The sequence below is a fragment of the Salvelinus alpinus genome, chromosome 19 (assembly GCF_045679555.1).
Source record: "Salvelinus alpinus chromosome 19, SLU_Salpinus.1, whole genome shotgun sequence".
Lineage (NCBI taxonomy): Eukaryota > Metazoa > Chordata > Actinopteri > Salmoniformes > Salmonidae > Salvelinus > Salvelinus alpinus.
The window spans coordinates 50,641,369-50,657,680 of record NC_092104.1 but is presented as its reverse complement, the minus strand read 5'-3'; the positions used below and the strand labels follow the sequence as shown (position 1 = coordinate 50,657,680).

The 16,312-nt window shown below is 42.6% G+C and overlaps 1 protein-coding gene across 3 annotated transcripts in view; it reads left to right on the top strand.

The window, feature by feature from the left end:
* LOC139545794 (glutamate receptor ionotropic, delta-2-like) overlaps positions 1 to 16,312 on the top strand; it is a 607,650-nt gene that overhangs the window by 516,841 nt on the left and 74,497 nt on the right. For all 3 annotated transcript variants that reach the window (XR_011669139.1, XM_071353972.1, XM_071353973.1), the window contains exon 12: positions 8,070 to 8,208. Coding sequence is in view for 2 of the 3 variants with exons in the window: in XM_071353972.1 (XP_071210073.1) it covers positions 8,070 to 8,208 (139 nt within the window). In the remaining variant the exon portion in view is untranslated. The remainder of the gene's footprint in view (positions 1 to 8,069; positions 8,209 to 16,312) is intronic.

The following is a 16,312-nucleotide window of genomic DNA, read 5'->3' as shown; positions in this document are numbered from 1 at the left end:
CTCACAGCAGAAAATGCAAAAGGAAAAGCAAAAAGCACAGTGAGAGAGAGTACTTTTTTGACTTGCAAAAAAAACGTTTCACTTTTGGATGAAAGGGTAACTTCTCTCTCGAAGATAGATCCACAACATGTAACAACATCGGTGATGTCGTGAAGGTAGTGTTGATGTAGTATTGTCGCATAAATAAATAAGAATCATCCTAAACGGGTCAAATCAAATCAAATTGTATTTATCACATGCGCCGCATACACTTTTACAGAGAAATGCTTGCTTAAGAACCTTTCCCAAAGATGTAGAGTTAAAAAATAATAATAACAAATAAAATAGTAACTAACGCAGGAGGAATGAAATGGAACAATGGAGCTATATACAGGCAGTACCAGTACCAGATCAATATGCAGATGTACGAGGTATTTGAGGTAAGTATGTACATGAAGGCAGGGTAAAGTCCAGATAGGCATCCAGATAGATTATAATGAGTAAAATAAAGAACAGAGTTGCAGGAGCAAATACGGTGCGTGTGTGTGTGCGTGTGCGTGTCAGTATGCCCGTCTGCATATGTAGTGTATGTGAATGTGTGAGGGTTTTGTGTGGGAGTGACAGTGTAGTGTGTGAGTGACTGTGTATACTGTATGGTGTGTATATCAAGTCTAGTGAATATGGGTAGGGTCAGTGCAGATAGTTTGGGAACCATTCATTTACTATTTAGCAGTCTGGCTATTTAGCAGTCGTATGGCTTGGGGGTAGAAACTGTCTCGGAGCCTGTTGGTCCGAGAGCCAATGCTCCGGTACCGTTCGGTACCGTAACAGAGTGAACAGTCTATGGCTTGGGTGACTGGAGTCTTTTTTTGACCTTCTTCTGACACCGCCTGATATCGTCATCATGGCGGAGGTGTTGTTGCCTACCCTCACCACCTGGGGCCGACCCGTCAGGAAGTCCAGGACCAGTTGCAGAGGGAGGGGTTCAGTCCAAGGGTTCTTAACTTGGTGATTAGCTTGGAGGGCACTATGGTGTTGAGCACTTAGCTGTAGTCTATGAAGAGCATTCTGACATAGTTATATCCCCTCTTGTCCAGGTGGGAGAAGTGCAATTGAGATTGCAGATGACATGGCATATGTCAAGTGCAGACAAGTACTTGGGCACACATGTAGTCACATAAACCCTTAACACCCATCCTGATTTCACCCTTGTCTGAATAAAGACAGTTTTATTTTAGTAACAAACTGACAGGAGTCGTCTGGTGGTGACAAGTAATTATACTGAATGACATTCACACTCATAAACCTTAGGTTACAGTCGGCAATATCATATGAATAAATGCTACTGAAAAAAATCGACTGTCTCTCAAGCTCATGGAGAAGTTATGACTAGTGGTGTAGTGGTGCCTGGAGAATTTTCTAATTTTGCACAAAACGTCACTGCCAGAAGAAGGAAAGGTACCCTGTGTGAAATGTTTTATAAGAAACATTACCATACACTCTGAATGACCTAAGACGTTAACTCCAATATTGGTCTTTCACAGTCAGGCCAACCCAAGCTGTACTATGCAAGTAGGCTAATAGTAGGCCTACTATTGAAATCACTAAATGAGGCTGTACACTGAGTCAGAAATTCACAGGTTTAAGATTTCTTAAAAAAAAAAAAAAAATGTATCAATTGGATGTCTATAACAATGCATAAACCACATCAGGAGACCACTTTGGAGGTATGGGAAAAATTTAAGAAATTTCGATTTTTGATTGTAGTAATCCTTTAATTAAAGTGTGCAGGCACCTAGCACTGTTGTTTGGTTAGCTGTTTCTGTAGCACACGAGATTAAGTTTGCAAAACAAATGGCTATAGGATTGATGCAAATGATCATGATGTCATTCTGCCAGGTAGGTAAGCATAGGCTACTTTGTAGCTAGTTAACATTTAATTGAGAAGACAATTAGGCCTATCATTAGCATCGCTATATTTTTCCTGTTTCTTAATTGTTTGAAACCTGGACATTTTACCTCATATTATGAGGCATGTTTTACCTTGCTTCAAAGAAGCCTATTGCCAAAATCAGATGACGCAATCTCTATTGCACTCCACACTGCCCTTTGCCACCTGGACAAAATGAACACCTACATGAGAATCTTACTCATTGACTAGAGCTCAGCGATAACCATAGTGCCCTCAAAGCTCATCACTAAACTAAGGACCCTGGGACTAAACACATCCCTCTGCAACTGGATCCTGGACTTCTTGACGGGCCCCCCCAGGCGGTAAGGGTAGGTAACAACACATCTGCTACGCGGATCCTCAACACGGGGTCTCCTCAGTGGTGCGTGCTCAGTCCCTTCACCGATGACTGCATGGCCAAGAACGACTCCAATACCATCAGTTTGCCAACAATGCAACAGTGGTAGGCCTGATCACCGACAACGATGAGACAGCCTATAGGGAGGAGATCAGAGACCTGGCCGTTGGTGCCAGGATAATAACCTCTCCCTCAACGTGATCAAGACAAAGGAAATGATCGTGGACTACAGGAAAAGGAGGGCTGAGCATGCCCCCATTCTCATCGACGGGCTGTAGTGGAGCAGGATGAGAGCTTCAAGTTCCTTTGTGTCAACATCACCAACGAACTGTCAAGGTCCAAACACACCAAGACAGTCCTGAAGAGGGCACAACAAAGCCTATTCCCCCTCAGGAGACTGAAAAGATTTGGCATGGGCCTCAGATCCTCAAAATGTTCTACTGCTGCACCATCGAGAGCATCCTGACTGGTTGCATCACTGCCTGGTATGGCAACTGCTCGGCCTCTTACCGCAAGACACTACAGAGGGTAGTGCGTACGGCCCAGTACATCACCGGGGCCAAGCTTCCTGCCATCCAGGACCTCTATACCAGGCGGTGTCAGAGGAAAGCCCTAAAAATTGCCAAAGAGTGCAGCCACCCTAGTCATAGACTGTTCTCTCTGCTACCGCACGGCAAGCGGTACCGGAGCACCAAGTCTAGGTTCAAAAGGCTTTCCTAACAGCTTCTATCCCTAAGCCATAAGACTCCTGAACAGCTAACCAAATGGCTACCCGGACTATTTGCACTGACCCCCCCACACACACATTATTACGCTGCTGCTACTCTCTGTTTATTATCTATGCATAGTCACTTTAACTCCATGTACATATTACATCAATTACCTAAATTAAACTGTGCCCCCACACATTGACTCTGTACCGGTACCCCCTGTATATAGCCTTGTTACTGTTATTGTATTGTTGCTCTTTACTTATTTGTTATTTTTCTATTTTCTTATTTTTTTGATTTTTATTTGTATTTATTTATTTTTTCCGTTTATTTCGTAAATACTTTCTTGACACTCGTTTTTTCTTAAAGCTGCATTGTTGTTTAAGGGCTTGTATGTAAGCACTTCACTGTAAGGTTGTATTCTGCACATGTGACAAATATAATTGTATTTCATTTTAGTTGCTTATGGTCATTATCCTGTTGTCTGTGGTCCTGAGCGCTCTGGGGCAGGTTTTCATCAATGATCTCTCTGTACTTTGCTCCGTTCATCTTTCCCGCAATCCTGACTAGTCTCCCAGTCCCTGCCGCTGAAAAACATCCCCATAGCATGACGCTGCCACCACCATGTTTCACCGTAGGGATTGTACCAGGTTTCCTCCAGACTTCATGCTTGCCATTCAGGCCAAAGAGTTCTATTTTGGTTTCATCAGACCAGAGAATCTTGTTTCTCATGGTGTCTTTTAGCAAACTCGCCCATCTCTGGGAAGAGTCTTGGTGGTTCCAAACTTCTTCCCGTCGAAACTTCTTCCCGTCGATGTGGATGGCGGTGTGCTCCCTCTGCTGTCTCCTGAAGTCCACAATCAGCTCTTTTGGTTTGTTGACGTTGAGGGAGAGGTTATTTTCCTGGCACCCCTGTTCCAGGGCCCTCATCTCCTCCCTGTAGGCTGTCTCGTCGTTTTTGGTAATCAGGCCTACCACTGTTGTGTCGTCTGAAAACTTGAGTTGGAGTCGTGCGTGGCCACGCAGTCGAGGGAGAACAGGGAGTACAGGAGGGAGCTGAGCATGCACCATTGTTGCAGAGGGCAGGGTTCTAAAGTAGTGTCCCAGACAGTATGACTACTAAGGTAGTATTATTCTGGTGTTTCAGACAACATGACTACTGAGGTAGTGTTAGTCTGGTGTTTCAGACAACATGACCACTGAGGTAGTGTTAGTCTGGTGTTTCAGACAACATGACTACTGAGGTAGTATTAGTCTGGTGTTTCAGACAACATGATCACTGAGGTAGTGTTAGTCTGGTGTTTCAGACAACATGACTACTAAGGTAGCATTAGTCTGGTGTTTCAGACAACATGACTACTAAGGTAGCATTAGTCTGGTGTTTCAGACAACATGACTACTGAGGTAGTGTTAGTCTGGTGTTTCAGACAACATGACTACTAAGGTAGCATTAGTCTGGTGTTTCAGACAACATGACTACTGAGGTAGTGTTAGTCTGGTGTTTCAGACAACATGATTACTAAGGTAGCATTAGTCTGGTGTTTCAGACAACATGACTACCGAGGTAGCATTAGTCTGGTGTTTCAGACAACATAACAACTAAGGTAGTGTTAGTCTGGTGTTTCAGACAACATGATCACTGAGGTAGTATTAGTCTGGTGTTTCAGACAACATGACCACTGAGGTAGTGTTAGTCTGGTGTTTCAGACAACATGACCACTGAGGTAGTATTAGTCTGGTGTTTCAGACAACATGACTACTGAGGTAGTGTTAGTCTGGTGTTTCAGACAACATGACCACTGAGGTAGTATTAGTCTGGTGTTTCAGACAACATGACTACTGAGGTAGTGTTAGTCTGGTGTTTCAGACAACATGACTAATAAGGTAGTGTTAGTCTGGTGTTTCAGACAACATGACTTCTAAAGTAGTGTTAGTCTGATGTTCCAGTCCCAGACAACATGACTACTAAGGTAGCAGTAGCGGTAGTTGTGTTGAGAGGCAGTGCTCAGCCAGTTAGGCAGCAGCAGGCTCTACGTCGGTCGGCTCACTGACCTTGGACTGATTGGCATTTTCTTCCCCTCCCTGAGAGAGTTAGGAGCAGAATAGCCTCTCCAGTTGCCCTTAGAGAAATGTACAAGCATTCCAACAGCCGTGAAGGGTTCTTGACAGTGTTTCATGGCTTTTTCTCTTTGATTGGAAATCCACTCTGGGCTGAGTGTCCTGCCTGCACTGGCAGGACTGCCTGGCGGAACTTAAAGGGCCCTTTTTAGTGAGATGCGGACTCCTTGACTGGCAGACTGATCAGCTGACAGTCAAAAACAGCCATTCTCTGACCTTGGACTCACTTGTGGCTGTGGGAGAAAAAAAATTCTAAGCTAGCCCTGTGGACTGAGGTTGCCTGAAACCAAGCTCACTCACTCTGGGCAAACATGTTGAAGCCTTGAGGGCATGACTTTGATCACTGCCTTCACTGTGTATTAGGTTGGAGCTGAGTTTAACAAATCAACCCATGTGTTCTTGCTATTTTCCTAGATGGACCTGCAGCAGTGTCTCTTTCTCACTCTTTCTCTCTCTCTCACCCCATCCTCCCTCTTTATCTCTCTTCTTATCTTCCCCCCACACTCTCCTTGTCTAAACGCATTTGTGGATTAGAAACGTGGTGCTGCTTACAGAATGATTTGTGTGAATGTATGTGCATGTATATGTATGTTTGCAAAGGAATGAAACGAAGGAGGGTGGAAGGGAGAGAGAGAGAGAAAGAGTGAGCTGGGTGGAGTAGCAGTGAGGAAAGGCAGGCAAGGAGAACCTGGTCAAAATGGAGCAGCTGATTTGATGTGCATAGCAGGGTGGCTTTGAACCGAGTCGCAGGACTCCCTAATAAAAGTTGCATTACACTCTGGCTCATTTTCTAAAGATCAACATGCTACAGCCGAGAAAATGGGATGCAATCAGCTTCAACTACATCCTCCCATAGCAATCTCTCTCTCCATGGCAGGCTTTATCTTCAGGGGAGAGCTTTTCTCACTCACGCTGAGATTCCACCAAATAGTCTCCCTCTCTCTTGTGCTGTCCATCTGAATCGTCTCGGTGTTATTCTAGTGTAATGGACAAGCATATCTGCACTCTTTGGCCATGTGAACATAAAGGGCTTTCACGTGAGACCGTTATGATCCAGATGGATTACATTCACATTAATTCTCTATGTAGAACACTGTCCTTTCTACTGCCACATTTGGACCCAACAGTCCGGCTAGGTCAACTGTACAGCAACAGGCACTTTGTTTACAAAACTCAACATAAGCAATCAATGTTCTAGTGGAAATTGTATTTTGACAATGTTACATCCATCACACATTGTTATGTATACATTTGAGCAGCATGTCTATGAAGAAACCACCTATTCTGAAGTTCTGTTGGATGACGTCCCAGGTCAGGACCACTCAGAATACTTTCACAATCAAAGAACGGTCTCTAGCAGATCAATTTACATCCCTTTTTCCTAATGTGACTGCCCCTACCGGATGTCTTAATACTGTAATATGTTACTGTCTAGATATGGTTGACGATTCCTTTATTTTCTGTCAGAAATGATAAATGGGGTCCATAAAATGTATCATGTTGTGTCCCTCCAAAATGTTTTTTACTGATATTCACATGGCATACAATGAAACTGAAATACATGGATATTACAATACATTAACAATAATACATTCACGTTGAAATCACAAGTGAAATTCATGACAATGTGTACATTCAGGGCACTCTGAGGGGCCATACTTGCGAACACTAGTAAAAGCTCAAGGTCAAGTTCAAGCATCAACCAATCAGACAAGCATCGGGAAAACGCAGTGAAATCCTTGACATTTGGAAAATAATGAACAAGTGGATGGGCATGACCGATATTGTCATGCTCAGTACCTACGGTTCTAGGATATTGCAATCTATATAAAAAAAAAAACATCCTTTCTGCAAATTCAAGACTCAAAAGGTTGAAGTTTGCTGTGAAAAGTCCTGAATTACAGTACCAGTCAAAAGTTTAGACACACCAGGTTTTTCCTACATTGTAGAATAATAGTGAAAACATCAAAGCTATGAAATAACACATATGGAATCATGTAGTAACCAAAAAAATGTTAAACAAATCAAAATATCTTTTATATTTGAGATTCTTCAAAGTAGCCACACTTTGTCTTGATGACAGCTTTGCACACTCTCAACCAGTTTCACCTGGAATGCTTTTTTTTAAGCAGTTCACACATATGCTGAGCGGAAGCACTTATTTACTCAAGTGTTTCCAATATTTTGGCAGTTACCTATACAACATTATAGCCTACTTATCATATGTGTTTTATGAAAGCCTAACATACAGTCAAAGCACATAAGAATATTCAAACTACTCTACAATAGCAACACCATTTTAACAGAACACAAATAGTATTCAGGCTATATGAGCTCATGTCAACTGGAAATTTTATTCATAAGACAGATTAACCCAGAGGGCAGCACTGGATAGAATGGGTGTCAAATATTTTATTGAGTCTTTGCTGAAGGGATTGAAATGACTGGCACTTATTCCACATGCGAGCACAATGATCTGCGAGCTACAAGGATAAATTAGGCACATTTGTAACAGGCTTCAATAAAGGTGAGGCTGAAGCTCTACAGATCCATCATGGAGCTACAGTTGTCTTTCCCAGGAAGAGGCTCCCCTCTCCCTCCCATCTGCAGTGCAAAGTAAAGGTTTTGCATTAATACAGATAACAAACCGGTGTGCCTTAGTCCTGACTGGCCTGTCTGCCTGGCTGGGGAAATACACACTCTACATAGAACATACATTTGTCTCTTTATGAAAATGCAAAAAATGGAAGAAAACTATATTATATTGTCGAGTTGCACTGGAAAGTCTGCCTTTGTGGGTCGTAATATGTTGTCATGTGTGGAAATTTGTATACCTGACATCACAAATTAAGTTCCTTTGGAGAAATGTAATAATTTTATTTTCTCATGCCCATCCATACCTGCCATTTGGCTGACATTTTTCTTTTGTCTCTCGTCCTGGTCTTGTTATCAGGTGGTGAGGTTCCGTATACCACCCTGGCCACGAGGATGATGATGGGGGTATGGTGGCTCTTTGCTTTGATCGTCATCTCCTCCTACACGGCCAACCTGGCTGCCTTCCTCACCATCAGCCGCATCGAGAACTCCATCCAGTAAGTAACTGACACATCACCGCTCAGGGTGAAGTTTCCCCTAGGTACAAATCTAGGATCAGCTTTCCCTCCCCCAATCCTAACCAAAACCATTCGTGGGGACAATTTAAAACTGACCCAAGATCAGCTTCTAGGGGCAACTTCATCCTTCACCCCACAAAACCTCTGTCTTCATGTTTTAGTGAAACCTGTCACACTGTACCAGAAACAGTTTACAGGCCCAGGTTGAGAAAATGAAGTGGGGGAAATACTTTACATTTTAATTGGGACTAGACTATTGGTTCCAAATTAGTGTGGTTTATTCAATCCACATGCTAGATAGACATTGTGTTATGAATTTGTGGTAATGTACATTCGTACATGTTTGTGAAATTGACATTCAACTGAGGACCTTATGTCAAGGCTTTCAGACAGTAAGTGTGTGCATTGTGTCTTCTGGCTAGTTCTCATTGTAGCAATTATTATGGAAGATCAAACTGATGCACAAGACAGACACACATACAGTAGGTATACCTGTACCCAGACACATACATTTAAGATTAGGGAGGATAATAATTGGTTTATGAGCATGGCCTTATTTCAATTACAACCTAGCATACGAATGAACGTTTACAGCGTAGGTGCACAGGTTGAGAGAAAAATGTGAGTAATCAAGGTGACAGACAGACACATTCAATACCGCCTTGCACACTCTTGCCTGCATCTAGCTGATCTAGGATGTAATCATTAGTCCAAACAGTTGCAAACGAGAGTTTCTATTGGACAAATTCAGGTATGTTTATGCCCGTTTTGTTCCGTTCGCTTCCATTTAAGATTTTTTTTAACAGAATCGGCAGAATGAATGCACCCTGATCACCTGCAAACAGAGTTCACTTTCCTAGCAGCCACATGCTAGGAAATCACTTTGCTCGTTGTGTAATTCCTTCTCTCATCTACGCTCTTTCACCTTTTCCTTTCGCTTGTGGACTTCAATGCACAACACAATAGCTCTCTGTGACAAGGCGAAAAAACCTTTCCAAGCCAAACCTTCATACCATCACCGCTAACCGCTATACACAGCCTACATCATTGTCACCATATTAGCTAATGTCATAGTAAACATTGCTACTAGAACTAACACGTTAGTAAACCCACTACAGTCATGCAGTACAGTGTACAGCAAGCAGTTCAGCAGTTACTCTCTGTTTCAGAAGTGCGAAAAAAATCCCCTGGCCCTGATGATCTAGACCCCCGCTTCCTACACCTAGCTGCAGACATCATTGCTCCCCCTTAACATGTATTTTTAACCTCACGCTTGATGTTAAGGAAATGGTCCAAGTTATGGAAATCTGCTTTTGTACTGCCTCTCCTGAAAGGTGGAGATCCTTCGCTACTTGACAACTATCGACCCATATCAAAATTGTCTGTACTGTCAAAGGTACTGGAGTCCTTAGTTAGTAGGCAGCTGAAGACCTACCTCCAAGAAAACAACATCTTAAAATAATTGCAATCAGGTTTTAGGTCTGGCCACAGCACTGTTTCAGCAACAGTTTTTAAATGACATCCACTGTGCTCTTGACAAGAAGTTACATTGTGTGTCTGTCTTTATTGGTTTTTTGAAGTCATTTGACACCGTGGACTGTGTTAATGCAAAGGTTAAAATGTTGTGGAATTACTGTTCATGCTCTAGATTGGTTTATAAATTACCTATCAAATCATACACAATGTATAATGGCGGATGGTTGTAAAGTCCATAGAGTTGTGCTCAGGTGTTCCGCAAGGCTCCATTTTGGGCCCACTGTTGTTCAGTTTGCATATCATCAACATTGGGGATCATATTGAAATAGCGGATGTTCATTTTTATGCAGATGATACTGTTCTTTATTCAAGTGGTAGTAGTTTCTCTTTTGCTTTTGAAAATGCCCAAAGAGCATTGAACATTCTACAACAGAATCTGTATGATTTAAAGCTGGTTCTATCAAGGTAAGACCCAAGTGCAGAATGTGTGAAGTAACAATGTTTATTGTAACAACCAGGGCAGGCAAACAACAGGTCAAGGCAGGCAGGGGTCGATAATCCTGAGTAGGAGCAAAGGTACAGGACGGCAGGCAGGCTCAGGGTCAGGGACAGGCAGAGTTCAGTAATCCAGAGGTGGAGCAAAGGTACAGGAGGGAAGGCAGGCAAGGGTCAAAAACCAGGAGAATGAGAAAAAGAGAGGCTGGGAAAAGACAGGAGCTGACAGGACAAAAGCTGGTAAGCTTGACAAACAAGATGACCTGGCACAGACAGATAAAAAACACAGGTATAAATACCCAGAGGATAAGTGGGACACCTGGAGGGGGTGGAGACAAGCACAAGGACAGGTGAAACAAATCAGGGCGTGACATGTTCTGAATTTGGGTAAGACAAAATGCATGGTATTTTCAAATGCCAGGCATGTTACTAATCATGTCATTGCTACATTGACTGGACATACTATAGAGCAAGTCAAAGTGTACAAATATTTGGGTGTGTGGGTTGATGATAAGCTGAGCTTCACTGTTCATGTGGAGAACTTGATAAGAAACTCAAGCTGAGGCAAAAGGCTTGTTTTTCTCTGGAGGCCAGGAAGGAGCTGGTACGATGTACATTACTGGCGGTTTTAGATTTTAGTGATGTTAAATAAATAGGCCATAGTGGCAAAATAATTACGATTTAGCATTAATACTGGAGTGATAGATGTGCAGATGATGATGTGCAGGTAGAGATACTGGGGTGAAAAAGAGCAAGAGAATAAATAACAATATGGGGATGAGGTAGTTGGGTGTGCTATTAACAGATTGGCTGTGTACAGTTACAGTGATCGGTAAGCTGCTCTGACAGCTGATGCTTAAAGTTAGAGAGGGAGATATAAGAATCCAGCGTCAGTGATTTTTGCAATTCGTTCTAGTCATTGGCAGCAGAAAACTGGAAGGAAAGGCGTCCAAAGGAAGTGTTGGCTTTGGGGATGACCAGTGAAATATACATGCTGGAGCGCGTGCTACGGGTGGGTGCTGCTATGGTGACCAGTGAGCTGAGGTAAGGTGGGGCTTTACCTAGCATAGACTTATAGATGACCAGTGGGTTTGGCGACGAAAATGTAGTGAGGGCCAGCCAACGAGAGCATACAGGTCGCAGTGGTGGGTAGTATATGGGGCTTTGGTGACAAAACGGTTGGCACTGTGATAGGCTACGTCCAGTTTGCTGAGTAGAGTGTTGGAGGCTATTTTGTAAATGACACCACAGAAGTCAAGGATCGGTAGGATAGACAGTTTTACGAGGGTATGTTTGGCAGTATGAGTGAAGGAGGCTTTGTTGCGAAATAGGAAGCCGATTCTAGATTTCATTTTGGATTGGAGATGCTTAATATGAGTCTGGAAGGAGAGTTTACAGTCAAACCAGACACCTAAGTATTTGTAGTTGTCCACATATTCTAAGTCAGAACCATCCAGAGTAGTGATGCTAGTCGGGCGGGAGTGTGCGGGTAGCAATCGGTTGAAGAGCATGCACTTAGTTTTACTTGCATTTAAGAGGCCTCGGAAGGAGTGTTGTATGGCATTGAAGCTCGTTTGGAGGTTTGTTAGCACAGTGTCCAAAGAAAGGCCAGATGTATGCAGAATGGTGTCGTCTGCGAAGAGGTGGATCAGAGAATCACCAGCAGCATCATTGATACAGTTGAAGTCGGATGTTTACATACACTTAGGTTGGAGTCATTAAAACTCGTTTTTCAACCACTCCATAAATTTCTTGTAGTTTTGGCAAGTCAGTTAGGACATCTATTTTTCCAACAATTGTTTACAGACAGATTATTTCACTTATAATTCATTGTATCACAATTCCATTGGGTCAGAAGTTTACATACATTAAGTTGACTGTGCCTTTAAACAGCTTGGAAAATTCCAGAAAATTATGTCATGGCTTTAGTAGCGTCTGATAGGCTAATTGACATCATTTGAGTCAATTGGAGGTGTACCTGTGGATGTACTTCAAGGCCTACCTTCAAACTCAGTGCCTCTTTGCTTGAAATCATGGGAAAATCAAAAGAAATCAGCCAAGACCACAGAAAATAATTGTAGACCTCCACAAGTCTGGTTCATCCTTGGGAGCAATTTCCAAACTCCTGAAGGTACCACGTTCATCTGTACAAACAATAGTACGCAAGTATAAACACCATGGGACCATGCAGCTGTCATACCGCTCAGGAAGGAGACGCATTCTGTCTCCTAGAGATGAACGTACTTTGGTGCGAGAAGTGCGAGTCAATCCCAGAACAACAGCAAAGGACCTTGTACAAGATGCTGGAGGAAACAGGTACAAAAGTATATATCCACAGTAAAACAAGTCCTATATTGACATAACCTGAAAGGCCGCTCAGCAAGGAAGAAGCCACTGATCCAAAACCGCCATAAAAAATGCCAGACTACGGTTTGCAACTGCACATGGGGACAAAGATCGTACTTTTTGGAGAAATGTCCTCTGGTCTGATGAAATAAAAATAGAACTGTTTGGCCAGAATTACCATCGCTATGTTTGGAGGAAAAAGGGGGAGGCTTGCAAGCCGAAGAACACCATCTCAACCGTGAAGCATGGGGGTGGCAGCATCATGTTGTGGGGGTGCTTTGCTGCAGGAGGGACTGGTGCACTTCACAAAATAGATGGCATCATGAGGTAGGAAAATTATGTGGATATATTAAAGCAACATCTCAAGACATCAGTCAGGAAGTTAAAGCTTGGTCGCAAATGGGTCTTACAAATGGACAATGACCCCAAGCATACTTCCAAAGTTGTGGCAAAATGGCTTAAGAACAACAAAGTCAAGGTATTGGAGTGGCCATCACATGACCTCAATCCTATAGAACATTTGTGGGCAGAACTGAAAAAGCGTGTGCGAACAAGGAGGCCTACAAACTTGACTCAGTTACACCAGCTCTGTCAGGAGGAATGGTCAAAAATTCACCTAACTTATTGTGGGAAGCTTGTGGAAAGATGCCTGAAACGTTTGACCCAAGTTAAACAATTTAAAGGCAATGCTACCAAATACTAATTGAGCATATGTAAACTTCTGACCCACTGGGAATGTGATGAAAGAAATAAAATATGAAATAAATCATTCTCTCTACGATTATTCAAACATTTCACATTCTTAAAACAAAGTGGTGATCGTAACTGACCTAAGACAGGGAATTTTTACTAAAATTAAATGTCAGGAATTGTGAAAAACTGAGTTTAAATGTATTTGGCTAAGGTGTATGTAAACTTCAGACTAAAACTGTATATACAGAGAAAAGAGTCGGCCCGAGAATTGAACCCTGTGGCACCCCCATAGAGACTGCCAGAGGTCTGGACAACAGGCCCTCCGATTTGACACACTGAACTCCCAGCACTGCAGGGAGTGCTGAGATGTTGGCCGGGGTCGGGGTAGCCAGGTGGAAAGCATGGCCAGCCTTAGAAAAATCCTTATTGAAATTATCGATAATCGTAGATTTATCGGTGGTGACAGTGTTTCCTATCCTCAGTGCAGTGGGCAGCTGGGAGGAGGTGCTCTTTTTCTCCAAGGACTTTACTGTGTCCCAAAACTTTTTGGAATTAATGCTACAGGATGCAAATTTCTGTTTGAAAAAGCTATCCTTAGCTTTCCTAACTGACTGAGTATATTGGTTCCTGACTTCCCTGAAAAGTTGCATATCGCGGGGGCTATTCAATGCTAATGCAGAACGCCACAGGATGTTTTTATGCTGGTCAAGGGCAGTCAAGTCTGGAGTGAACCAAGGGCTATATCCTGTCTTAGTTCTACATTTTTTGAAAGGGGCATGCTTATTTAAGACAGTGAGGAAAGAACTTTTAAAGAGCAACCAGGCATCCTCTACCAACGGGATGAGGTCAATATCCTTCCAGGATTCCCGGGCCAGGTCGTTTAGAAAGGCCTGCTCGCAGAAGTGTTTTAGGGAGCGTTTGACAGTGATGAGGGGTGGTCGTTTTACATTGGACCCATAACGGACGCAGGCAATGAGGCAGTGATCGCTGAGATCATGGTTGAAAACAGCAGAGGTGTATTTAGAGAGCAAGTTGGTCAGGATGATATCTAAGAGGGTGCCCATGTTTACGGATTTAGTGTTGTACCTGGTAGGTTCATTGATCATTTGTGTGAGATTGAGGGCATCTAGCTTAGATTGTAGGACGGCCGGGGTGTTAAGCATGTCCCAGTTTAGGTCACCTAAAGGATATATATGCAGGCCTCAACCACTACCCTTAGAGCACTTGATTCAGTATATCATGCTGCCCTCAGATTCATTACAAATCAAAAACATCTAACACATCATTGTGATCTCTATCTACAGTGCTGTTGGCTGGTCGTCATTGACCTTGCGTAGGCTTAAACACTGGTATACACTGATTTATAAGGCCATACTAGGTAAAATGTAATTTTATCTCGTTTCTTTTTTAATCATGTCTGTAAATAAATATCATTTACGGTCCCATTCTCATTTACTTTTAACAGTACCAAGAATTAGAACAGGTCATGGAAGAAATAGTTTTAGTTACTCAGCTCCATGGTCCTAGAATTCTCTCCTGAACATTGTAAAATTTGATGATCTAGTCTCTTTGGTGGAGTTTAAACACTTGATCGATGTAAATATCATAGAAGAGTGTAATTGTCTTTAGGACAGCTGTTTTTTAGTCAAGACATTTGTGTTTTTTTAACGTAATATGTAATTGTTGTACTGTATGTGTGTCTATAGTTTTGTTTAATGTTGTGTATGTACGTTTTATCGTTTTTTGTCTGAAACTTTGTTCCCACTGCTGCTATTGGACCAGGTCTCTGAAAAAGAGATGTTAACTGAATGAGAAAAACCTGTATAAATAAAGGTTAAATTAAACAATAAAAAAAGTTAACTTGGAAGAGTTCCAATGATGGATAGCCATAACCATCTAACTAACACAGTATCCCTCTCTGTTTGAGCCAGTTGCTTGAGTAGACTAAACTAGCTAGCTGCATTCGCTAGCTAAGTAAGTGAAAGTGAGAAAAAAAACTACCAAATATAGCTCTCTCACTCTCTCTTGCGTCTCCTTCATTTTTGAAGAGATAATTTGTTAAAAACTGTTAAACTATTGTCTTTCTCTCTCTTCGAGTCAACTACTCACCACATTTTATGCACTGCAGTTCTAACTAGCTGTAGCTTATGCTTTCAGTACTAGATTCACTCTCTGATACTTTGATTTGGTGGACAAGATGTCAGTTCATGCTACAAGAGCTCTGATAGGTTGGAGGACGTCCTCCGCAAGTTGTCATAATTACTGTGTAAGTCTATTGAAGGGATGAGAACCATGAGCCTTCTAGGTTTTGTATTGAAGTCAGATGTCCTCCAGCTTTTCGTCCTCCAGCTATACCATGGTGCTACCACAGAGAGTGTAGTTGTGGCTACTGTAGACCTTGTGTTTTGATAAATTTTGATAAATTATTTGATGACGTGAATATATATCGTTTTATCTAGAACTGATAACTTTTTAAATGTTTCGCTGTTTTTATGAAATTCACTGAGGAGGATGGTCCCCACCCTTCCTGCTGTGAGGAGCCTCCATTGCCTCACACTGCAGTTGACGGAGTGTGTATAAATTAATCCACGTGGGAATATACATTCATAGCACTGCTCACTGCTCTCTCTAGCACTCTCTGTATCAATCAGGCAGTCTGCTGTTTCTGGAGAGATGGAGTGTCTGTCTGGGAAGAAGCCACATGGGCACATCCCCTCTCTAGGGGCCAGTGAGGGCCCTCTGTTTTTAATTTCCTGTGTGGCACAAATCAGATCTATCATCCTGTGGGTGACGTCACTCTCCCGGACACAACGGGTAACTGGTTTACGAGGACTCCACGGTGGACTCTACAGTGTTTTAGGAGGATGAAACTCTGTGCACTGTGCCCACGCTGAAGGAAGACTAGAGCAGATCTGAGGGAGTGTGTGTGAGTTGTGGCAGGTAGAGGGGCACCGAGTCAACAGTTAGGAACCTTCTTCAACACCACGTCGATGTCTTCAACACCACATCCCACACCACGTCGATGGACATTGCATGTCTTTCCTAAGCCTTGTCTCTGTTTGCCGTCTCGTCG